Genomic DNA, 26581 nt, shown 5'->3' with positions numbered 1-26581 from the left:
CACAGGAGCTACAGTATCCAGAGTCGTACGTAGTGAGGAGGTGAAATTATTACCAAGATGATCGACCTCTGTTAGAGTAGTGTTCAGATAGCTGCTCTGCTGTGTTGGTACAGGGCATTGGAGATGATAACAGTGGGTGGATTATATTCTTTAACTTAGTTACAGCGCTTTCAGAAAGACATCTACTGTGATAAAGTCTACTCTTCACCGCTGTGTAATCAATTATTGTAAATGTAAATGTTATCAGGAAATGATCAGACAGGAGAGGGTTTTCAGGAAACACTGTTAAATGTTCAGTTTCTATGCCATATGTTAAAACAAGATCTAGAGTGTGATTAAAGTGGTGGGTGGGTTCTTTTACATTTTGAGAGAAACCAATTGAGTCTAATAACAGATTAAATGCCATGTTGAGGCTGTCATTTTTAGCATCTACATGGATGTTAAAATCACCCACAATAATTATTTTATCTGAGCTCAGAACTAAATCAGATATAAAGTCTGAGAAATCAGACAGAAACTCTGTGTAAGGCCCAGGTGGACGATAGATGATAACAAGTAAGACTGGTTTCTGAGTTTCACAGCTGGGGTGGACGAGGCTAAGCATCAGGCTTTCAAATGAATTAAAAGTCTGTCTTGGTCTTTCATTAATTAATAGGCTGGTGTGAAAAATTGCTGCCACACCTCCCCCTCGGCCTGTGCTTCGAGGTTTCTGGTAGTTAGAATGACTCGGGGGTGTTGATTCATTTAAACTAACATAATCATCCTGCTGCAACCAGGTTTCTGTAAGGCAGAGTAAATCAATTTGTTGATCAATTATTAAGTCATGTACTAACAGAGACTTGGAGGAGAGAAACCTAATATTTGAAGGCGCCTGTAAACAAGTATTCGCAGACACACCTGCATCCATACACACACACACACACTCATATCTGCAAACAGGGGGAAGGAGGACAGCACTACCAAAAATACATATAATAAAAGATAAGTCCATCGCTGCTCAGGGAGCCTGGGTCACTCCTCTCGCTACCTAGCCTGACCTGTCAGCTAAATCCACATCATCCTCTTCATGTATGTTGTCTTACTCCAAGCTGTATAGGCTCGAAAGCCTACTACCAATTAAGCATATTAGGTGATGTGCATCTCTGTAATGAGAAGGGGTGTGGTCTAATGACATCAACACCCTATATCAGGTGTGCATAATTATTAGGCAACGTCCTTTCCTTTGGCAAAATGGGTCAAAAGAAGGACTTGACAGGCTCAGAAAAGTCAAAAATAGTGAGATATCTTGCAGAGGGATGCAGCAGTCTCAAAATTGCAAAGCTTCTGAAGCGTGATCATCGAACAATCAAGCGTTTCATTCAAAATAGTCAACAGGGTCGCAAGAAGCGTGTGGAAAAACCAAGGCGCAAAATAACTGCCCATGAACTGAGAAAAGTCAAGCGTGCAGCTGCCAAGATGCCACTTGCCACCAGTTTGGCCATATCTCAGAGCTGCAACATCACTGGAGTGCCCAAAAGCACAAGGTGTGCAATACTCAGAGACATGGCCAAGGTAAGAAAGGCTGAAAGACGACCACCACTGAACAAGACACACAAGCTGAAACGTCAAGACTGGGCCAAGAAATATCTCAAGACTGGTTTTTCTAAGGTTTTATGGACTGATGAAATGAGAGTGAGTCTTGATGGGCCAGATGGATGGGCCCGTGGCTGGATTGGTAAAGGGCAGAGAGCTCCAGTCCGACTCAGACGCCAGCAAGGTGAAGGTGGAGTACTGGTTTGGGCTGGTATCATCAAAGATGAGCTTGTGGGGCCTTTTCGGGTTGAGGATGGAGTCAAGCTCAACTCCCAGTCCTACTGTCAGTTTCTGGAAGACACCTTCTTCAAGCAGTGGTACAGGAAGAAGTCTGCATCCTTCAAGAAAAACATGATTTCCATGCAGGACAATGCTCCATCACACGCGTCCAAGTACTCCACAGCGTGGCTGCAAGAAAGGGTATAAAAGAAGAAAAACTAATGACATGGCCTCCTTGTTCACCTGATCTGAACCCCATTGAGAACCTGTGGTCCATCATCAAATGTGAGATTTACAAGGAGGGAAAACAGTACACCTCTCTGAACAGTGTCTGGGAGGCTGTGGTTGCTGCTGCACGCAATGTTGATGGTGAACAGATCAAAACACTGACAGAATCCATGGATGGCAGGCTTTTGAGTGTCCTTGCAAAGAAAGGTGGCTATATTGGTCGCTGATTTGTTTTTGTTTTGTTTTTGAATGTCAGAAATGTATATTTGTGAATGTGGAGATGTTATATTGGTGTCACTGGTAAAAAATAAATAATTGAAATGGGTATATATTTGTTTTTTGTTAAGTTGCCTAATAATTATGCACAGTAATAGTCACCTGCACACACAGATATCCCCCTAAAATAGCTAAAACTAAAAACAAACTAAAAACTACTTCCAAAAATATTCAGCTTTGATATTAATGAGATTTTTGGGTTCATTGAGAACATGGTTGTTGTTCAATAATAACATTATTCCTCAAAAATACAACTTGCCTAATAATTCTGCACTCCCTGTATACTGTGTTCCCAGATGAATCTTGAACAGCACATATAGTTGTTTTTTTCTTTATTTATTTTTAGCTGGTTTGCTAGAAATTGACTGGATTTATTACCATGTTCATTATTTTGTAAGTGTAGTCTTTGTACAAAGAATTTTTATTTTTTATTTTTTTTATCAATTATCTCATTTAAATCTAGTTTTGTTTTGCGTATTTTGTTCAATGTTTCCTGATCTTGGTGGGACGCGTAGGCTTCTTCTAGTGATTTCATGTTTTTTTCTAATTCCTGAATATTTTTGTTTTCTTTTTTCTTTTTATGTGATGAGAAAGAAATTATTTTACCTCTCATCACAGCTTTCCCTGCTTCCCATAGAACAGAAGCAGATATTCCGGGAGTGTCATTATAGTCCAAATATGAAGTCCACTCTTTTTTAAAATATTTAATAAAGTCTTCATCTTTAAGTAGTGATATATTAAATCTCCAGTTTTTTCTTGGCGTAGTATTATTCTTGTGCATTAGTGTTAAAGATACAGGAGCATGATCGCTGACAGCTATAGGATGAATCTCAGTGTCTGAAATGTCGTTCAGCAGTGAGCTGCTGACCAAAAAATAATCCAGACGAGAGTAGGAGTGATGGACATGTGAGAAAAAAGTATATTCCTTACTGGTGGGGTGAAGGGAGCGCCATGCATCGCAAAGACCAAAGTCGCTCATATACTGTTTGATTATATTTGTGGACTGCCAATTACGCTGAGTTCCCGCTGTATTGAGCCTATCCATGTCTTCATTTAGTCCAAGGTTGAGGTCGCCTCCAAGAACAAGTGTGCCATCTAAGTGTTCAGAGAGTGCACTGAAAAAACCGTGAAAGAATGAGGGATCATCAACATTTGGACCATATACACTTGCAATACATAGCTTTTTATCACGTATAGATAGTTTAATGATTAAGAATCTGCCCTCTGGATCTATAACTGTATCGAGTACTGTGAAATTAATATTTTTATGTATTAAAATTGCTGCTCCCCTTTGTCTAGAATTATAACAAGCTGAGAACACATTAGCAAACTGAGGTGTTTTAAGTTCATTCGAACCTCTAAGAGGTCTGTGGGTCTCTTGTAAAAGGACAACATCTGCCTGTAGTTTTTTGAGTTGGTTAAATATTTTTAACCTCTTTTCTCTGGAGTCAGCTCCATTTATATTCCATGTAACAAACCTCAGTGCCCCCATAGATGACTGTGTATAACTAGGGATGTACGCTGTGTGCGTTGCTTAGACAGGTGGAGAGAATACGTCACTTATTCGTAAATAAAGAGAAGGAGAGAGAGAAAATGTGTGGCGAGATGCTCCCTGAGTTTGACTATGTGTATGCATATTTACTAATATGAGTACGCTTGGCTTAAGTGTGTGTATCCTAAACGACTGTGTGCGCTGTCTGACTGATGCAAATGTGCTGCTGTTGAGCGCATGACTATGCATGATCGTGCTGTGCGTATGTGTCGAAATAAAGGATGTTGTTTGTGGATGAGTCTGGAAGCAGGTGTTCGAAGTAGTGAAAGAAAATAAAAAGAAAGAAACCAAGGACAATGGTGAGCAGCATAAAAAAGAGGGGGGGCGGGGGAGAAGAAAACCCCCCGGAAACATTCCAATTAAACCATTGACGGAGAGTGACGGTGTTCATTCTGCTATGAAATCACACTTAAGATGTGATTGATGTGAAGGATGATCAATGTTCAGCTCGAGCCGTCCCTCAGCGGGTAGATCGATGATGTAACCAGCGTGAATGTTAGGATGAACCTTTACTTTGAAGCAGATGACTTCCTGTTTGGCTTGGTGTTCGGCACACTGAATCAGCTCATTTAAAACGCTGATGGGCACTGGTTACGTGGCTGCTAGGGACATTGATGAGTATACAGACTCAGTCTGCGGATTTATCAGGAAATGCGTGGAAGATGTCGTCCCATCCAGAACAGTTAAATCCTTCCCAAATCAAAAACCCTGGATTAACGGAGATGTTCGGGCGGCACAGAGCACCGCCTTTGCCTCCGTGAACACATCGGACTACAAACACGCACATTACCAACTCCGGAAGACGATCAAAGCAGCCAAACGTGAGTACAGGGACAGGGTGGAGCAACAGTTTGACAACCCTCGGAGTATGTGGCAGGGACTAAACACGATCACAGACTTTAGAGGGAAAACCAGCACACCGCAGACCACGGCCTCTCTGTGTGAGGAACGTATTCTACGCTAGATTCGACACAGCGAACACCATGAGACCGGACAGTGTGCGCACCGCGGATGACGTCAGTGCGCACACTGTGTCTGAGGAGGATGTGCGGAAGTGCTTCAGGAAGGTGAACGCGCGCAAAGCTACTGGTCCGGACGGGATTCCCGGCCGCGTCCTCAAGTCATGCGCGGCTCAGCTGGCTGGAGTGTTCACGCACATCTTCAACCTTTCCCTCTCTCTGTCTGTAGTCCCAGCCTGCTTCAAAATGGCCACCATCGTCCCTGTACCCAAATCCTCCATCTCCTCATTGAACGACTGGCGACCTGTAGCCCTGACCCCCATCGTAAGCAAATGCTTCGAGAAGCTGGTCAGGGACTTCATCTGCTCTGCACTACCCGACTCACTGGACCCTCTACAGTTCGCATACCGCCACAACAGGTCCACTGATGATGCCATAGCCCTGACACTACACACTGCCCTGTCACACCTGGAGAAGAGAGACACGTATGTGAGAATGCTGTTTGTAGATTACAGCTCAGCATTCAATACCATCGTTCCCTCGAAGCTGGACAGGAAACTGCAGGATCTAGGACTGAGCAGCTCCCTCTGCAGCTGGATCCTTAGCTTCCTGTCTGACAGACGCCAAGTGGTCAGACTGGGCAGCATCACCTCATCCCCCATCACACTGAACACTGGTGCTCCACAGGGGTGTGTACTGAGCCCTCTCCTGTACTCACTCTACACCTACGACTGCACAGCCACTAACAGCTCCAACATCATTGTGAAGTTTGCGGACGACACTACAGTGGTGGGTCTTATCACCAACGGTGATGAGACGGCTTACAGGGAGGAGGTCAGCGCCCTGACCCACTGGTGTCAAGACAACCATCTCACCCTCAACGTCGCAAAGACAAAGGAGTTGATAGTGGACTTCCGGAGGTGCAGAGAAGTACACACCCCCATCACCATCAACGGCGCTGCTGTGGAGAGAGTGAGCAGCTTCCGGTTCCTTGGTGTACATCTGGCTGAGGATCTCACGTGGTCAGTACACACAAACAAAACAGTGAAGAAGGCGCAGCAGCGCCTCTTCTTTCTCAGGAGACTGAAAAGATTCAGCATGAACCCCCGCATCCTCAGGACCTTCTATCACTGTGCCATTGAGAGCATCCTCACTGGATGCATCACCACCTGGTATGGCAACAGCACCGCCTACAACTGCAAAGCTCTCCAGCGAGTAGTGCGGTGCTCTGAACGGATAATTGGAGGTGAGCTTCCCTCCCTCCAAGACATCTACAGGAAGCGGTGCCTGAGGAAAGCGGGGAGGATCATCAAGGACTCCAGTCACCCCAGCCATAAACTGTTCAGACTGCTTCCATCAGGAAGGAGGTTCTGCAGCATCCGGTCCCGTACCAGCAGACTGAGAGACAGCTTCTTCCACCAGGCCATCAGACTGCTGAACACGTCATAGACACCTCAGCTTCACTACTGGAACTTTAACATTATGCACTCCATACTGTACAGTAACGCCACTGTTTTGCACATGTCTCACTCTGTATATTTTATTTTACATATTCTATTCATTGTTGACTCTATTTAATTTGTAAAATATGTGTATACACACACACACACACACACACACACACACACACACACGTAGAAAAATATTTAGTATACACATCCAGAAATGCATACACTATTATATATTGTACATATATTTATTAGTTTCAGATGTAGCCATTCTTGTATTTTGCTTGTTTACATTATTGTATTTTGCACACCTCTGTTGCTTGTGAAGCTCGCACACAAGAATTTCACTCACATGTGCTGTACCAATGTACCTGCACATGTGATGTGACAATAAAAGTGATTTGATTTGAATAAAAGTGATTTGATTTGGTTACCGTGGTGACCTAACAGGTAAACAGCCCTGCTCTGCAGGAACACGTATGACGGTGCCAACACGTTAACTTCCTGCGTCTGTTTATCTATTTTGTCTCACATCAATTATATCGTCAGTCATATTGTTATCACAAATTTTCAAATATATCTAGTGATAAATATTTTTGGCCATATTGCCCTGCCCTATTCCTGAGAGCCGACCACATGGACAAGCTTGTATTTCTGCACACTAATGTGGAAACTGAAAGGTAAGCACTGAGAAAACACTCCAACATGTAACATTTAATAAGTAAATTCCCTTTTTCAGGTTGCACAAAGTGTTCCACTGCAGGGCTGCATGTGTAGTTTTTAGCACTTTATGTTGTTGCTGTGTTTACGTGGATGAATCCTTCAAGCTGTTTCATTTGGATTTATTTCTAAGTTGCAGAGAGCATTTTTATTATTATTATTTTAAAATCAAAGTACTCAATAAGTAAGAGCTCAATGTTAAATTGTTTACATATTTTTCATGTTAAACAGAAGAGTTGATTTTTCATGAATGTAGTTTTTGATTGACTTCTGATAAGGCAGATGTGAACTTGTCCACGTACCCCTCAGTTTCATTTTAAGCATAGTTTGGACTGTTAACTGTGAGTTTTCCTACAATTAAATTCAGTCTTAACGTAATATTGCCTGGCTTTTAGTATTGTCTCCCCTGTACTGTCATACATACTGCATATTCTTGCCACTACACACCCAGTGTTGCTGCTGTCGCTATCGTGTGTGCTCGTTGTTCTTTAAATAACCCGAGCCCAGTTCCTTGTATGTGCATACATACTTTTGTCATTTTAAATTATGCAGAGCACAGAGTCGATCCGGATCACCTTTTCCTTTTCTTTTCAGAGCTTAAAGAACAAACGAAGATTTGAAGAAAAATTTTAACTTTTTATATTTTAAAAACTCAAAACTTCTTTTCACAAACAGTTTAAAAACAGTTTTTAAAAAGGTTAAAACATCTGACTAAAAACTTCAGTTCGTCTCATCAGTTATTGATCCTTGCTGGTGATGTCATGTGGTCACCACTTGTAGTATTTCCAGTCATGTGATCTGCCTGGCAGCAGCGGCATCCACGGTGGTTACGGGCTGCAGATTTTTCCACGGATCCTGCATCATAGACGGGCTGAAGTATTTCTGCACGGGCGCGTCTGAAGACTGAAACACACAGCAATGACACGTTTAAAACACGTCACAGACACACGTCTCTCACATGTCCCAGTTTGTTTGAAGAACTTCGGTCACGTGACAAATCTCGCTAACGGAGTCAGCTTTGCAGGAAGTTTTGGTTTAACATCTATTTATTAAACACTCACTACATCTGCTTCTTTCTGCTCTGAGATTACAGTGAGAGTGACGCCCCCCCCTCCCCGCAACCTCCGCCTGTCCTCGGGTGGACGACCTCTTGCTGATCATGACCCCCACCCAAGACAAAGAAGAGTCACCTAAAATCGATCTTATTAATGATCAGGCGGACTTATGAATGACTCACGGATCATCTGTACCGATCAGGCTGTCTGATTGGGAGTGCTGCCAGTTCTGATCCAGCCTCGGATCCTTACCTTGAAGTTCGGAGCTGAAGTTGGACTGAGGGACTGTGGCCGCCGGAAACCGTCCCCTCTGCGCCGCATCGGACCCCCGAAACCGCGCGAGCCGCTGCCGAACGTATCTCCGAACCCCCCGGAACCGTTTCCGAACCCGGCTGGAGATCCGTCTCTGTATCCTCGATTAGAACCCGGAGAGTAGCCTGGAGATCCCGGAGAGTAGCTCCGCGAGGAGCCTCCGTATGGGGAGCGGGGGAAGCCCCAGCCGGACGCCGGTCGTGGAGCTCCGGGACTCCGCTGATGTCTGTCTGGAGCGCGGAACATGTGAACGGGTAAAGAGCGGAAGAGGAGAATTAAACTGCTGCCACAGAACGACGAACAACACAACAAAACACTAGGAGGCCGGAACCGGAAACACAGCTTTCAGCTCCGCCCACAGACTGCAGCGCCGCTCAGCGGACCGCAGGGTGAACAGTTCTGTTCATATCCGTGTAAAGCAGGGCTCAGCAACCTTTAACACCCAAAGAGCCACTTGGACCCGGTTTCCACGCAAAAGAAAACTGGGAGCCGCAAATACTTTTTGAAATCTAAAGTCAAGTCAAGTCAAGTTTATTTATAGAGCACATTTAAAAACAACCAAGGCTGACCAAAGTGCTGTACAGTAAATACAGATAAAAATACAATAGAACACAATTTCGTAAAACACCTCGCTGATCAAATAAAAAATAAATAAACAAATAAATTAAACCTTTCTAAAAGCCAATGAAAAGAGGTGAGTTTTAAGAGCAGTTTTAAAAGTTTCTAGGCTTTTGGAGAATCTGACGTGAGGAGGTAAACTGTTCCACAGTCTGGGTGCAGCCACAGCAAACGCCCTCTCTCCCTTTGTCTTTAATTTATACCTGGGAACATCTAAAAGCATCAGATCGGCTGACCTCAAAGATCTCCTGGGGCGATAAGTACTAAGGAGTTCTGACAGGTAAGAAGGTGCAGTGCCATTTAAAACCTTAAAAGCCAGCAGTAAGATTTTAAAATCAATCCTAAAAGCAACTGGGAGCCAGTGGAGAGAGCAGAGAACCGGAGTGATGTGGTCTCTTTTTTTTGAACCGGTCAACAGGCGAGCGGCAGCGTTCTGCACCAGTTGAAGGCGATGTAGACAGGAACGATCTAGGCCAGCATAGAGGGAATTACAGTAGTCCAGCCGTGAAGTAATAAAAGCATGGACCACTCTTTCTAGATCGTTCCTGCAAAGGTAAGACTTGACTTTGGCTAAAATCCGTAATGATAAAAAGATCCCTTAACTACAGAGCTGATTAAGTGAAAATAACACTGTATATGTTGTTATTTTTACCTTTATGCTTTGTGTGAACAACTAAAGTAAGTAAGTAAAGTTTATTCATTAAGCGCTTTTCACAGACAGGCAGTCACAAAGCGCTGCACACAAATATTAAAATAAACAATACAATCAATAGACATTATACACAATGTAAAAGATCAAATGTAAATAATGTAAAGAATATAAAATACGTACAACAAAAGGCTTGTTTGAAAAGAAAAGTTTTTAACTGCTTTTTAAAAGAATCCACGGAGCAACTAAGGTGTGTTGCTTATGAAATCCACGAAGTGCTACAGAGAAAATTACCTTTTATTTATGTAATTAACACATTTTGAACTCTTAAAGAAATATAACCAAAGGAAAGACGCTGAACTAAAATGATCCAGCAGACAAAAGCTGCTGTGAGCCACCCTCATATCGCCTTTGTGCTTTTGGAGCCTTGATCTGACTTTTAAAAAATAACTGGAAAAAAGTACTATGCTGCTAAAAATGAAAAATGGATATTTGCAAAATTCTGCCTAAATATGTATTTTACCTGGTTAATGTGTGTGGCGGGGCGTGGTCTGCAGTGCCGCTGCATGGAAGTCGGACGCACCTGAGCAGCACCCCCAATCACGCCTCGCCGCCTTAAAGTCTGTGCTCTCTCTGCTGTTGTGTTGGTGTGTGTCGGGCTGTGAGCTGCAAAGCTACAGCCGGCTGTATGTGTACAGCAACCGTGTGTGAAAAGCGGTCAATAAAGAGATGCTGAAAAGCTTGTTCATGCAAGCATCGTCGGGTCTGCTGTGATATGTTTACAATGAGACTTGTGGTCCTGAACCTCTGCGCACAGCGTCTGCAAAACGAGGCTTTCATCTTTACGCAGGACTGTAAGCTGTCATCTGTGAGGCGTGAGCGGTGTTTGTTTTTAACGTAGTTCACGGTGGAGAACAGCTGCTGACATAATGTGGATCCGAAGATCCATAACTGGCCCACCTGGGGTTGAAAGTCTCGATAAATGCACAGCGTTTCGGCGGGTACACCGGCTTCCGCGAGTGTGACGCTTATTTTGAGCGATGAAAAAAATAATACGATATAATTTTATTTTTATATTTCAAAATCACAGTAATCTCCCAATTTAGAACTACAAGTTAAAAAGAACTAAACACAAATAAAATACACTTCAGCTAAATACTTCTAATTTATTTTCCCAAACCACCCGGAGCCGCAAAATAAGGACTAAAGAGCCGCGGGTTTCCGACCCCTGGTGTAAAGCAAAGCAAGTTTATTTATATAGCACAACACAGCAAGGTGATTCAAAGTACTTTACAGAGACATTAAAAAACAAAAACAAATAAAAAGCATTTAAAATGGGATAAAAGAAGAAGAAAGGAGCAGTAGATAGAATCAGTAGTTAAAATGTAAGTTTTGAAATTTAAGCTTAAAAGTAGAACAGTGCGGATTTGGTGCTTTATTCAAATGTAGCTGAGAACAGGTGAGTCTTCAACCTGGATTTAAATAAACTGAGTGTTTCAGCTGATCTGAGGCTTTCTGGGAGTTTGTTAGGGGGAGCTATTGACAAGCTCATTGACTGAACCTTTGGGCAGGCCAGATGCTAATGGGAAGACCTGGTTAAAGATCTCACTACTGTATTCAGTTATACACCGTTTTGTGATCACTGCTGCTGACATATTTGTGTGGGCTGAAATTTTACTTTCAACAAAAACACAGTAGCCTAATGGTCAGACAGGCCCACATCAGACACAGTAACCTTTGAAATGCTCAGGCCCTTGGAGATCAGTAGGTCAACAGTGTGTCCTCTATTATTATATTATTATACTATTAGTATTTCACTATTAATCACAGTGTTACTAAATAAAAGGATCTGGCTTGCATCAGTCACATGACTAACATTAACCAATGATCACCCTTGACGTCAGCGCACACTGGTTAACTGGGAACGCGCTCACAAAGAGCATGCGCATTTCCATACTGCCTGATTGGTGTAGAGCTGTGAACTGGGAGACTGGTCCGATTAGCCCTTATCTTTTTTTACTTTGCACCCAAATTCTTGCCTCTCATATTTCGAATAGCCCTGTGAAAGGTATAAACATAGCAGACAGAGAGATTGTCATCAGTCAATTGGCAGATGATACCACAATTTTTCTTAAAAATGCCAGCCAAGTGCCAATTGCTTTACGTGTAATAGAGGATTTCTCAAAAGGGTCTGGATTGGTCCTAAACTTAAATAAATGTCAGTTATTACCTGTCAAAGAGTGTAATGTTCAGAGTATTTGTAATATAACAGTTAAAAATGAAGCAACATATTTAGGTCTGATTATCTGCAAAGATCCAAAAGACAGAATTTTACTAAATTTTCCCCCAATTATTAAAAAATCTCAAACCAAATTAAATCAATGGTTGCAGAGACATTTAAGTTTAAGAGGAAGGGTATTGCTCTCAAAAGCAGAAGGTCTGTCTCGACTGACTTATGCAGCAATTTCTCTGCATGTGGACGGCAAAACTTGTAAGGATATCGACCGAATGCTCTTCAACTTCCTTTGGAAAAACGGGACACATTACATCAGAAAAAGTGTATTGATGAATGACTATGAACACGGTGGTCTCAATGTTTTGGATTTTACTACTCTAAACAATACATTTAAGATTAATTGGGCTAAACATTTTCTTAAAAATCCGGTATCCATTTGGAATTTTATTCCTCACTACATTTTCTCTAAGTTTGGGGGTCTAAGTTTTGTCTTAGGTTGTGATTGTAATATAGATAAGCTTCCAGAAAAGCTCTCGATGTTTCACAAACAAGTTCTATTAGCTTGGTCCCTTATATATAAACACAACTTTACACCCCATACGTGTCCAATTTGGAATAACAGGAACATAGTGCATAAAAATAAATCATTATTTTTTTCTAGGTGGGTTGAGAAACAGATTGTTTTAGTGAATCAGCTGTTTAATCCTAATGAGCAGCTTATGTCTTATTCAGAATCAATATAATTATGAACTATTAAAAAAACACTATTTTTAAAGAAAATACATTACGATTTATATTAGATTTATATTTCAAATATGACAAAATGCTGATTTTACAGCAGCCACATGATCGCTACAGTTTAAACATTTAATCAGCTTTCTGCCTATGTTCAACTATTTTATATTTAACACTTTAGTTGTTTTATTCTTATGACTTTATTATTACAGCAGTAGGAATAAAGGGAAGGATTCTGGATCAGCACCATGATGCAAATTTGTGGCTACAGTATATACAGTATACTGGATTGTGTGTGTGTGTGTGTGTATACCATGACCATCCCTACTAATATTCCAGTTTCAGTTTATTTCCCACAGTTTTCTAATCTTTATGTTTCCGAGCGCTGTCACCAACCTTTGCATGTTATTGTCTGACAGCTCGCGTCTCTCCTGTGGACTCGGCCTCAGATCAACACAGCCTGCCCTCCAACAGTGTACCAATCAGGTAAAACACACCTGATGACAGTGATACAGTGTGATCTGATTCATGTTAGAGTCTTGATGAATGTGTGTTGTTGTTCTTCAGCCTGGGTCGAGCACCCACCCCTCAAACATCTCTGCACGGCCCTGCTGAAAACTGATTTAATGAGGCCACACTCGGCAGGTTAATTATAAACAACAATCAATTCCTGACTGATGACTCGAGTTTTAAAATGTGTCACCTCTATAAAGGTGAAAAATAAATTTAACTGCAGTCACACCACGAGGAAGCTGCTGCAAACACACTGCATGAAACTGTTTCTTCATGTTTAGAGAATTCGAAAATGACTCCAGCCTGACCATGGCAAACTCAACAAATGGCCTCCAGGCTTACAGACCAATGACTGTAGAAAACATGGAGGACGCGACAGCGCCCCAAAAATGAAGCCAAAACGTCTCTATCGCCCCCTGGTGTCTGGCTGCAGTATAGGTCATAAACCCCGCCTTCTCCATGTTAGCGGATGGGACTGGGGTCAGACTAAAATTAATTTATTCTCCTCAGAAAATTTTTTTCAAAAGTTTCTTTCTTTTGTTTTCAATAGTTCTCATCACGCTGATTTATGTCCAAGAGGTCTCCTTTCCCATAAGTTTGATTCTAATTCCTACCGCCGTGATGTTAAATTGGGGTCAGCGTTTACTTTACGAAAACACGACCGAGTGTTTTTACCTGACAGCCTGAGGTGTTCTTCAGTAAACTGGACTACCCGACAGACGGACCCGAGACCTCGCTGCACTTTTTCGGTAAGTTAAACATGTTTGTAAGCTAATCCGTAACTACCGTCCTTAGCTCGGTCCTCAGACCTAGCTAGCTAAGATGAGCACTCGGCTGTCAGGGTTCGTTTCAAGAGCATCTGGCTGCAGCCACTGGGGAGTGCCATATTGCGACCTCCACACTAACCGGAAACACGTAATTCAGTTAAATCGACTTTGACAGCTAAAATGAAATTGTGTATTTTTTACTATTCATGCTGCTGATAAATAAATTTGTTTCTAAGTGTTTTTTTTAACACTCTGGGTTTATTTAAAAAAAAATCACCATCCCTTCAGCTTGTTTGTGGCAAAAGTGTCCATGTGTTATGTTTTTGTTTGTTTGCTACTTTTTCTGCATAAAGGTTTTTTCATAAATATAAACTAGTCATTACTTTTTACATTTTTAATCCTTCAAACACTTTTTTCTACACAGCAAATTCAAAAGTGTTAAATGTTTTGGTGTTAATAGTCTTCTTCCAAAAGTAGAGTTAATTTTACTCTAAGCAGAGTCACATTCTTTTAATGTAACTCTGAGGTGTAAAATGATAGTAGTTAAAATCGAGTGTTAAAAATGAGTGTTTCTCTGTCAAATCTGGAGGTGTTACAATGGAAACATTAACTCTTGACCTCTTAACTCTGAACTCCTACAGGGGCTATGACACCACTAGAGTAAATTCACAGACTCCGCCCCCAGCACGGCTCCAATCGAAGCTGAAGTGAAGCCGTTTCAGAACATTTTGCTCTACATATTTGAGTTGTTTGCCATGCTTGGTAAGTCATTTTTTCAAAGATTGTTTCAATTATTATTATGAGCTTTTACTTCTGTGGCTCTTTGGAGTTGAGACAAAGCTGTGTGAAAGGCATTAGCCATGTTGCTCGCTGATAGCATAACATTCTGTTTTAGCTAGCTGAAAGGTATTGTTTGCGGGCAAATACCACAGCCTTGAAAAAAGCTTGCATGTGAATTTTCAGTCAAACGTTTGGTCAAATACACCTAAAACAATGTCTAGAATGTGAAATGTTGGTATAATGGTGCTGCTTGAAGCCTGAAAACGATCGCCCATTAAAAAACAAAACCGAGCAAACAGCAGTAGCTGACGTCCTGACTGGATTCTACGTTAGCATAGATCCCTCCAGAGTTTTGTGCACACGGTTTAGGTAAAAATGAAAAAGGTTGAGGTTTTACATTTAGTTCAGTATTACCTGTTGCCTGTGTCCTTGTCTTTTGGGAAAATACTTTACACAAGTAATGGCTCAAAGAGGATTCCTTTTTTTTTTTTTTTACTGTGCTGCAATTGTTTACTGGATTATTTGTGCCATTAATTAGTGTCAACTAATTTTTATTCAATCTCCGCACAGGATATGCTTGTGAAGATGGAATATGGGGGAGAGCAGAAGTGCGTTGAAGTTCCACAAAGGGATGAATGAAGGACATGCATATTGTATTGAAGAAATAAGTGATGAGAATGCTGTTATTTGCATTTACCATGTCAGACCTTTTGATAAACAAAATTCTAATGAAAGTGAGAACATGTACACTGTTACATCTTTCAGAAAATGTTTTGAAATTGTGGTGCACAGTTCAGAATAAATGTTTTTCAAAAACATTGCATCTTTTTAGTAAATGTTTATTTCCAAAAGAAATTTCTAGAAGTTCAGAACAGTAAAATTCCCGCTTTTAAGAATGAATTAGAAGATAACTCTTACGTAGTTAAACTAAAATACTCTTTGAGAGTTAATATATAAACTCTTAACACCAAGTGTTAAATTATCAACTCCAGACAGATTTGGTGTTTAACACTAAATCAGAGTTAACGTACCAACTCTCCAAAAAGAGTTAAATTAACACTCTCTGGTGTGGACCCATATAGACACTTTAATAGTGTTGAAATCAAATCCGACAGTGTTAATTTGGACATGCTGGATTTGCTGTGTAGTACAATGCACGTGTTTGAAGACAACCTCAAAACTCACCATTTCAAATATCAGCAGTGCTACTAGAAATTATTGTACAGTGGTCCCTCACTATAACCCGGTTCACCTTTTGCGGACTGTTTCGCTGATTTATTTTATTTTATTTTATTTTATTTTTTTACAGTACATTGTGTTGTACGTTCTGATTGCTGTAGACCAACCTAGTACAGTGTCTCCTGTACACCGTTGAGTCGGTTTCCCTGGGTCTTTTCCCGTGTTGTGGTCGAGTGTCTAATTTTGAAAGAACTATTTACGCGTTACCATAGCGACCAGAGAGCATCAAGAAGCAGAGAGGAGGACGTTACTCACAATGTTTTTAGCGCATTTCAGGAGGACGCTGCTCATAAAGTTTCACAATGACACAGTCCTCTTTTCAAGGAAAGAGGGTCACCAAGAGAGGGAGCGTGGGGATTAGAGAAATATTTTGCTGCTATTGTTTATAATCATCATCATTACCATTGCATTAATAATTAATATTGATATTGCATTCAGATGTTTAAACATATTGGTACCCAATTAGCCTTTATTACAGGTGCAGTTATAACCACTTTAAACTGTTGAGTTAAATCTATAATCTTAAATGTTTATATGCAGATTATATTGCATTATAAAAGAAAGGCCTAACTGTGAGTACACTCTGTGCCGCAGTAGACAGGAAGCGCAGGCTTTTGCAGAGCGTGCTTGTGAAAGTGAAACTAACGCAGAGTCTAAGTGTAAGTTACTTTGAGGAGCTGTTGGGAGGATGCTATTTGAATAACCAGGTTATTCATTATTGTCTTTTATTCATTTATATCTTTTGATTAAGCTTTTAGTAGAGATTCTTGATTAAAACATTTATTCAGTATATTACACATATAGTTTCAGTTAGGTTGTTACACATAAGGATGAGCCTCTGGTCTGGTGGAAAGGTTACAAGGTTTAGCTGGTGAGGTGAGAGGTGAAACTGAGTGCATTTCAGGTTGACACATACACACACTGTAGATAGACTCACTTATAGGTGAAAGTGTAATCATATTTTGCTTGTGACTGAAAAATTGTCCCTGCATGTTATGGCCCGTCTAGGCGCGGCCAGACCACAACATAAAGGGTGATCCATCCCCGTCCAACCCCAAGCAGCACGTCACACACTTAACATTTTGTGACAGTGATTTATTTACCACAAGTGCAGTTAAACAAAGGAAGGGAGCTTCATAACTTCAGGGTGAACCCAAGGCCAAAACAACAAACAAAAGGTAACCTATCTCAGGAATAAACACAACTTACCTACTCAAAAGAACTAAACCAAACCACAATCACTTTCCTCCCTGCCTAACAAAAACAGGAGAAAACCGATCAAACAAAAAGGTGGTCCACCCCTACATAGAATAGAATAGAATTCAACTTTATTGTCATTGCACATGCACAGGTACAGGGCAACGAAATGCAGTGTGCATCCATCCAGAAGTGCTTTAGTGATATAGATATATTACAATTTATATTAGCAATAATATAGATATGTGAGTATATTACAGAAATGGGTCTATTATGGTATGTTATAATGTACACGGTATGAAGTATGTTGTGAATATTCTATAACTATAAGTATGTACAGGCTGTAGTGAGTACAAGCTATGTACAGGCTATGAACAGGATATAAATATGAAAAACTATACAGAATATGAAATAAATAACTTTACAGAATCTGAGATATACAGCTATACAGAAATGGGAACTATGCAAGTTGTAAACAGTTGTAGGATTAAAGGTTATCGAATGTACAGAATGATTATTTACACAGAGCTATACAGTAGTGCAGTTAACTGGAAATTTCTATTTGCAACTTTACACAAATTTGGTTTTGGATCCTCTTTCATAAACTGGTTAAAAATATTATATAATTCCCCAACAGCTTGTGTTAGAACAAATGACCAGACATCCTCCAGCTTCTGTCTCTTGAGGGGCACCAGGCAGGGATGCCCACTCTCCCCTTCACTATTTGCAATTTTTATTGAACCACTAGCAGCAGCAATTAGACAGAATTCAGTAATTAAGGGCATAAAATGCAAGAACGTGGAACATAAAATCAGCCTTTATGCGGATGATGTGTTACTCTTTCTCCAAAATTCACAAACCAATATCTCTGGGGTGATTGAATTGATAAACTCTTTTGCAAGAATATCAGATTACTCAATTAACTGGTCAAAATCTACAGTCCTACCGATTAATTGCTCCTTCCATAATTCCTCTTCTACACCACTGCAATCGGGAAATATAAAATATTTAGGTATTAATGTTTCTCCCAAGCTTGCAGATCTAACTAAATTAAACCATATCCCACTTTTAAAGAAGGTAGAAGATGATCTGGCTAGATGGAAATGTCTACCCATATCACTCATGGGAAGGGTTGCCGCTATAAAAATGATGGTCTTACCAAAAATAAATTATTTATTCTCAATGATCCCAACTAAACCGCCACAAGATTGGTTCAGATCTCTAGATTCATGTATGTCCAAATTCCTTTGGAAAAATAAACCCCCACGTATAAGCTTAAAAACACTACAAAAGACCAAGGATAAAGGAGGACTAGAACTGCCTAACTTTCAGCACTACTTCTTAGCCAACAGGCTTCAGTTTATCTCAGGATGGCTAAAACATACCCTCTTAGATGAACCTTGGCTAGATGTAGAACAAGCACTCTGCAATAATCTAGAGATCTCAGACCTACCATTTATCAGCTCAAACATCCAATGACATGAATGCTTTAAAAGCATCAACATCAGCTCTTCTCTGACAGCATGGTGGGAGTTTCTAAAATTGACGGCGTCTTCATTAATCCCATGCAAACGTACACCTATCTGGAACAACCCTGACATATTACAAAACAATAATATGATAAACTTTTCAGATTGGAGTGGTAAAGGAATCAAATATTTAGAACATATACTAGAAGGAACAGAATTTATTTCATTTGACGGACTAGTTACACAATATGGGATCAACAAGAAAAGATTTTTAGAATATCAACAAATTAAATCCATAGTAAAAAAGAAATTTAAACCGGGTCAAGTTGAACTACAAACACCACCAAGTGTGGTTCAATTTCTTACTCTTAAACCCCCCAAATTACTATCCAAAATATACAGAATGCTTTCTAAAACAGATGAATCAATATCACTTCCTATTGCAAAATGGGAAGCGGATTTATCAGTTAACTTAGACCTAAACTTCTGGTCTCAGATTTGCTTAAAAACCTTTCATCTAATTAGAAATCCCAGTCTTCAATTAATTCAATACAAAATATTACATAGAGTGCACTATACAGGTCATCGGATGTTCAAGATGGGCTTTAGGTCTACCAACAACTGCTCACACTGCCAAACCAATTCACCGGACAATTATATCCACGCTCTTTGGTTCTGTCCACCAGTTCAGAAGTTTTGGCGCGAGATATGTGAAGACTTATCGAAGTGTCTGAAATGTAACATTCCAACTTCCCCCTTAGTGTGTTTGTTGGGCAGCTTAGATAATGTCACTTCAGAAAAGAATATCGCCCATATGGTTTTCACTGCCCTATGCATAGCCAAGAAAACAGTCCTCATGAACTGGAAAAATAAAAATAATCTTAATTCTAACCAATATAGAAATTATCTATTAGATTACATTAGTCTTGATACAGCCTCTGCCACCACATCAGATCAATTGCTCTGGGCTCCTTTGATCAGCTCCATCACCTAGTGGGGGTGGGGGGTCATAGTTTGGTCCCGCCTTCACTGTTGTGATTGGTGTGGGGGTAGGGACAGGCTTAGGGCGTCGGGGGGTTCCCCGGAGGCATCTTCCTTGGGGGGCTCAACCCGGGGTAGCGGTCATGTCCGGTTAGGGGCTCTGTTGGCTCTCAGGTGACTGTTTCCTCGCGGCTGCGTGCAGCGGGGCTAGGGGAGGGTCTGTGCTGACGGACGTGGGTTACTGACCTGGTAGCCTGGCTGCCCCTGGGTGGGTCCGGGATGGGCGTGAGGTTCTGGGGGCGCTCCGTCTCTGGGCTGGGACCCGGACCGGGCCTCGGGGGCTTGGGTCCTGGTTGGTGTGTTGCCGGGGTTGTGGGCGGGTGGGTGCATGGGGGCCCAGCCCTGGAGCAGGGTGCCGCCGGTGCATCGAGCCACCTGGGGGGCTCTTCAACTGGTGGGGGAGATTGTCACATCTTGCAGGAGCTTTCCTCTCCTCAGGAGCTCCCTCTGCAGGAGGGGGAGATACAGGAGAGGTGGAGGAAGATCTCAGCCTGGGTGTTTATTGTCTTATGTAGTCTGGAAGATGAGTGGATGGTGGGGTGGGTGCAGTTTTCTCTGTGGTGGGGTTGGGTGGACTGTCCCGGGCTCTGTGGGGCCGGGCGGCGCTGCTGCACTGGGCCCCGGTCTGGATGGGCCTGGGCCCCCTTTCCCTGGCGGGTCGCGGAGTGTGGGGGTGCCTACTGGGGTCAGCGGGGGAGCTGGCCCCAGGGAGGGGTCACTTGCCCCTCCCTTCCTTCCCTCCCCATCTCCAGCTGCCTCCCTCTTCCCGCTCCACCACAACCACCCACACATGCAGGGCCTTGGAGTAGGGGTATGTCACCAGGGTGCAGAGGAGGCTACCCCCCCTCTGTCCCCTTCTGGCTGCCTCTGCCTCAATTTTATCCCACAACTTAGACATTCACATTACTCACACTCTCATTACACATACATATAGGATCTTGGGGGTGGGCACGATACACGGAGTCCAAAGTACCATCAGGGTGTACACCCCACCCCTGGCATCGTTGCCCACCTCTCAATTTTAAATACACATAGACATTGAGGGCTAGCAGGAGGGACCATGCGCTTACCTGCTGCTCTCTGGCAGGTAGCTCCAAGCCCTCCTGGGTTTTAAATGCACCTTAAAACACACATGCATCAACACTACAATGAGCGGGTGGAGGGAGGTTTGGAGTCTTCTCTCACCCCCATTCTCTGCGACCTGCTGGAGCAGGGGGGCTAGGAGGAGGAGTTGGCCGTCCGACTGCGGTCTGGAGTGTGGAGCCTTCCTGCTGCTGCGGAGTCGGGGCGGTCTGCCTCCCCCCACCGCAGGGAAAAGGGAAACACCACCTGGGTCTGGGTGCAGTTCCCCCCTCCAGGGGCAAGGGCACCTAGACCCGGTTTGTAGAGTACGCTTGGGGAGTGTGATCGTGTGTACAGCGTCTCTTTATGTCTGTCTCCACGTTGGTTGAGTGTGGAGTAAGTGCATATGAGAGCATGAGGGTGGGAATGGATGTTTGTATCTGTGTGTGCCTGTATATCTGTGTCTATATGTCAGGTTGGGTGTCAGGCGCCACCTCTCTGGGGACATCTCAGGCCCTCCAAGGTTTGGAGGCCTATCTCCCCCTACCACCACTTCCCCTGCCAGTGGCGGACCCCCTCAGACATCGGTGCGTTGGTGGTTCTTTGTGTCCGGGGATGGGCGTCCAGGTACACACCGGCTCACTCCTTGGCGGCCGCTTATTGGGGCCTGGAGCCTGGGGCTCGCTCGGGCCACTTCGGAGGTGGGGTGCCCCCGGCCTCTCGGCCTGGGGCTCGGTCACTCAGGCACGGCTGGCTGCCGGCGGAGCTCACGGGCGCGTCACTGCAACTCCCCCTGGCTTCTGCTCCGCGGCTGCTGAGTGAGCCCTCATCTGGGACTCTCCTCAGCTCTTTCCGGGACAGTGGCGCAGCTGCCCCTCTGTTGGTCTTCCTTGGTCTCTTGTGTTCTGGGGGCCTCTGGATGTCTGGAGTTTTGATCTCCTCCACACCTGCTTCATGCCCTGGAGGACGGGGCTGTGGCCCCCCCACACCCTCTAGCAGATTATTACATGAAGGAACCTTTTAAAAAACAAAAAACAAGCGCGTCCATGCTCACAGGTGTACACACGGGTGATCACACCCACAAACTACACCCTTTTTGGCTCCTACCTCAAAGCACACTGTGTTCTGTTGTGCTGCACAATAATGTTTAACATTTAGTATTTACTGTCATATTCCCATATATCATTGTGATGTTGTTTATTCTATTACTCTTGTTCTCTTCTGCTTGCTTTCTTTTTTCTTTCTCAGCAGGTGACCCAGGTGACTGATATATGCATTTTTTTTTCTCTGCCCGTTCTGTTGGTTTTTGTCTTTTGCCCTTCTCCCCCGTCCCTCTTCTCAGCTGTTTCTCTTTCCCGCTTTCTTTCTCCCCTTCTTTCCCCCAGTCAAGTCTGTCCCGTATTCAGTAAGTGAAAATAAAAGAAACAATAAAAGGTGAATCAAATGGACCATTACGGCAAGGCTGGGATGGTCAGTTTGGTAAAGTAAATCCGTTGGGCATCTTTCTTTGCCTTTAGACAACAATTCTGATGGCAAAAGAGCCAAACGGGACAGGCCAAAAAAAAAAAAAAGCAATAATATAGATATGTGAGTATATTACAGAAATGGGTCTATTATGGTATGTTATAATGTACACGGTATGAAGTATGTTGTGAATATTCTATAACTATAAGTATGTACAGGCTGTAGTGAGTACAAGCTATGTGCAGGCTATGAACAGGATATAAATATGAAAAACTATACAGAATATGAAATAAATAACTTTACAGAATCTGAGATATACAGCTATACAGAAATGGGAACTATGCAAGTTGTAAACAGTTGTAGGATTAAAGGTTATCGAATGTACAGAATGATTATTTGCACAGAGCTATACAGTAGTGCAGTTAAGATAAGTGAGGGTGTAGATAGTTTCTACAGAGGCTATATAAAGTGCTGGTGGTTGTGAGTGGTGGTTCAGTCCATGTTATTATTGTGTGTTTGAGGGTACAGTTGTCCATTGTGGGTGTGTGTATGTTCAGTCCATGTGTTAACGTGGGTCAGATGTCAGGAGGCAGAGTTCAGGAGTCTGACAGCTGTGGGGAAGAAGCTGTTCCGGTACCTGGTGGTCTTAGTCCGGAGGCTCCTGTAGCGCCTCCCAGAGGGCAGGAGGGTGAAGAGTCCATGTGATGGGTGACTGGGGTCTTTGATGATTTTCCCAGCCCTTTTCAGACACCGCTTCCTGTAGATGTCTTTTATGGCAGGAAGTGGTGCTCCGGCGATGCGCTGGGCAGTTTTCACGACCCTCTGCAACGCCTTCCGGTCCGAGGCAGAGCAGTTCCCGTACCAGACTGTTATACAGTTGGTCAGGATGCTCTCGATGGTGCAGCGATAGAAATTCACCAGGATGTCTGAGGACAGGTGGTTCTTCCTCAGAGTCCTCAAGAAGAAGAGGCGCTGGTGAGCCTTCTTGACCAGCTTGGAGCAGTTGGTCGTCCAGGTGAGATCCTCGGAGATGTGGACTCCCAGGAACTTGAAGCTGCTCACACGCTCCACAGCCGTCCCCTTAATGTGGATGGGTGGATGTGGGTCAGCATTCCTCCTGTAGTCCACGATGAGCTCCTTGGTCTTCTCGGTGTTAAGCAGCAGGTTGTTTGTGTCGCACCACTCAGCCAGACGATCCACCTCCTCCCTGTAGGCCTCATCGTTGTCACTGATGAGGCCATGCTCTTACATTAACATAATATAGTGACACAGTGAACGGTCTGCCGGTTGGGTTGGGCCGAGGATGAATGAATTGGCAGTCCCTGGCGGTCTCTTTTTATCCGCTGCCTCCCAGTCCTCAGCCAATCGGTGTGAGCCATCCACCCTGGATGCACCAATCCCGGAGGAGCACCTGGACACTCAAATTCACACATGATTACGATCACAGTCGTAACACTGCAAAAGAACAGTTTGTTGCAGAATGTGTGCCTGATGTTCCAGACGATAAGCGAGTGTCCGGCAGCGACAGGAAGACACCTGGGATGAGGCGATGTTGCTTTTTCAAACTGTGCTAAAAGTCATTGTGGTTTTGATTTGACGTATGCATATATTGTATCTGCTTAACGCATGAAGGGGCGTTATAAATTTCCCTGATGATATAAAATAACTGTTTTGTGTATTGTTAAGAGAGATCTACAGCTGATGTTTTGCAGTGTACATCTCCCACACGTGTGTTCATTAAAATCATCGTTTGACTCCACCCGGCCGGATCAGTGTTGTTATTTGGATTGCCTCCTGTATCCCTCCTCAATATTTGAACCCTTAACACGGCTAATCTAGCAAACGAATTAACAACAGAGCGATTTTAGATGTTTTAGAGCTATAAGATTATAAGCTGTGTGTCTTTTTTTATAACAGTGACATGGTTGTATTTACCTTAATTAAACGAGTCGTGGTAAACCAGCAAAAAACTCAAGCCGCCAGGCTACGTAAAAAGTGTAGGGGGGCGTGTTTGCGGTCACGTCCAGCAGGTGCGTGGGCGGGAGCGTTACACAGTCGCCCCACCTCAAGTCATTACTGCGCAGACTCTGGCTCCAAATTTGCAAGATGGCAGCCTCCACAAGAGGGATATTTTGGCTTCATTTTTGCACAATGGTAGGAGGTGCTGTCGCGTCGTCCATGTTTTCTACAGTCATTGTTACATTGTTACAGAGACTGTGGTCGTGGTTCGTGAGGCAAACCGTGTGCAGACACATGGAGGTGGGGGTGGGATAAACAAAAGGCAAGCCTTTATTGTTTGGCTGAAAAAAACACAAACAAAAGGTGAGGAATAACTAGAAAGGAACTAACAAAACTTAAAATAAAGAACACGAGGAACAGTGGAAAATGTTTCCAAAAACCTCACAAGCGGGAATGAAGAGACAGAGACACAAAACACCGGGAACGACAAACAGACGATCCGACGAGGGACGCAGGGAACGAGGAAATAGCAAACGGGAGGGAGACACAGCTGCGACTTACCAGACATGACGAGACAGGGAGGAAGCAAAACAGAAAACTTCGACGTAGGACACAGACTGTCAAAGTAAAACAGGAAGTTGACCGGGGAGACAGAGGGAGTGAGTTACATGGAGCACAGGAACACAGGAACAAAAACCAAAAGACAAATATTGAAGTCAAAGACGATGATTCAGAAAAACAGTGCATCAAAGACCCGGGACCGCCTGCATCACCTCAGAGCGACTCTCTGTAGAGACAGAGCTCTACAGGTGTGATGTTTGCTCTGACAGCTGATGGAGAAGGTCAGGAGGAATGTTACTGTGTCTTTGTCGATCAGAGAAAGCAGATGATTGGCTGCTGAGAGAGGAACCGTAGTACTGCATGAGGAAGTCAGGAGTGGCAAACAAGTCTGTGAGGAGTGACACATGGCTTCAAGGTGGGATTACATCAGGGATCTGTCCTTCTCATTTGCAGTGCTGACGGACAGACTGAAGGCGTCTCTGTGGTGAGAGCGGGTGGAGGAGAGCCTGCAGAGGTGGAGGTGTGCTCTGGAGAGAAGAAGAAGACCGAAAGTCAGTAGAAAGAAGACAGAATACGGGTGGACAGGTGAAGCTACAGGTAGCAAAGAGAGGCAAATACGTCGGGTCAAGCAGAGAGGAGAAGAAGAGAGTGCAGGCAGGGTGGGTTATAAAATCCTTTACTCATATTAGACTCGGGAATTCATCTGACTGTGGCACAAACAAACAGTGACTACCAAAGATGACTTTAAAATATGAACAAAGTCAGTATGTACACGAGTATTTAAGAAGAGTAATTATTTAAAATGATGCTCCAGTTATAGAAGTGTGTATAAAATGGCCGTAATTCCTGAAGAGTTCATTTAACATTAACTGATCCCGGGAGGTTGATTCTGTTCATCTGGATGTTTTCAGTGGGAGAAACCTTTGTCTGTCACAGTCGTGGATCCTTCAGTCTCAGCTGACTGCAGGTTTCTAACCTTATAAACAGGACAACCAGCCCACTGTTCATTCAGTGGAGCAGTCATTGTGCAAATGTCCTGTTTCTAAGGTTGGGGAAACCTGCAGGCAGCTGAGACTGAAGACGTCACCTGATGATGATGAAACGTTTCTCCCACTGAAAACATCCAGATGAACAGAATCAACGTTGGGATTTACTTACCTGATTGAACGAGTATTAAGACATTTACTGTTTTATTGATAAAAACTGAAAGTGTGCACATCAGTCTCAGCTTGATTGATCAGTTTAAAATCCCCTGTGGTGGATCACAGAGGCAAAACTACAAATAATGTGTCGTTCAACTGGATGAGAAGCTGGAGAGGTCTGCCGGCCGGACGCTGCCTACAGAAAGAGTCTGAGCCGGCTCAGATCCTTCAGTGTGTGCAGCTCTGAAGCTCCCAGCCTGGAGGAGGTGATCAGTGACTCCCAGTTTCAGCAACAGGTTCCTTCAGCCTGGCTGTGTGAGGGAACAGGAGCTCGTTCCTTCTGCTGCTGTCATTCATCCACTGGTGTCAGATCCACACATGTGGAACGGGATTAGTCACACCTCATAGTTATCTATCAATATCTCTGCTTCTACGCTCGTTTTATACGAGCGCTTGTTGTTGGTTATATATTTGTTGCTATGACAACTCAATTTCCCTCTGGGATTGATAGTCTCTCTGATTCGGACTCTGTTATCCAAAAACGAATGGCCCTGACTCAGTATAACACCAACCCATCAATCATTCGATCTGATCTACTTACTGTGGAGGTTTTAAATGCAGAAACATTTAAAACAATAAAAAAAAAAGGATTAAAAAGCTGAAACGCTGGTTTCTAACCGGAACTCTTCAGTGGGGTAGAAGCATACAAGCAGACAGCTCACTCTGTTGGTGAGATCTTTATGAAGTGAAGCACGGGACCCACGTCCTCGCTGTTTACTAACGTGCTTCAGCGACTTTTAAAATGTTA

At 43.2% G+C, this 26581-nt stretch overlaps 1 protein-coding gene across 1 annotated transcript; it reads right to left on the bottom strand.

Annotated features, from left to right (window-relative positions):
• Positions 1-7652: 7652 nt before the first annotated feature.
• Positions 7653-8716, bottom strand: mplkip (M-phase specific PLK1 interacting protein). The gene is made up of 2 exons (XM_026149865.1): positions 8282-8716; positions 7653-7877 (listed from the first exon to the last, which is right to left on the bottom strand). The coding sequence occupies exons 1-2, from the start codon at positions 8585-8587 to the stop codon at positions 7764-7766; spliced, it is 420 nt and encodes a 139-aa protein (XP_026005650.1). The 5' UTR covers positions 8588-8716; the 3' UTR covers positions 7653-7763.
• Between the last annotated feature and the right edge of the window lie 17865 nt (positions 8717-26581).

Source organism: Astatotilapia calliptera, chromosome 18 (assembly GCF_900246225.1).
Source record: "Astatotilapia calliptera chromosome 18, fAstCal1.2, whole genome shotgun sequence".
NCBI classification, from domain to species: domain Eukaryota; kingdom Metazoa; phylum Chordata; class Actinopteri; order Cichliformes; family Cichlidae; genus Astatotilapia; species Astatotilapia calliptera.
Note: the sequence above shows the minus strand (reverse complement) of the source record. Positions and strands in the feature narration are given on the sequence as shown.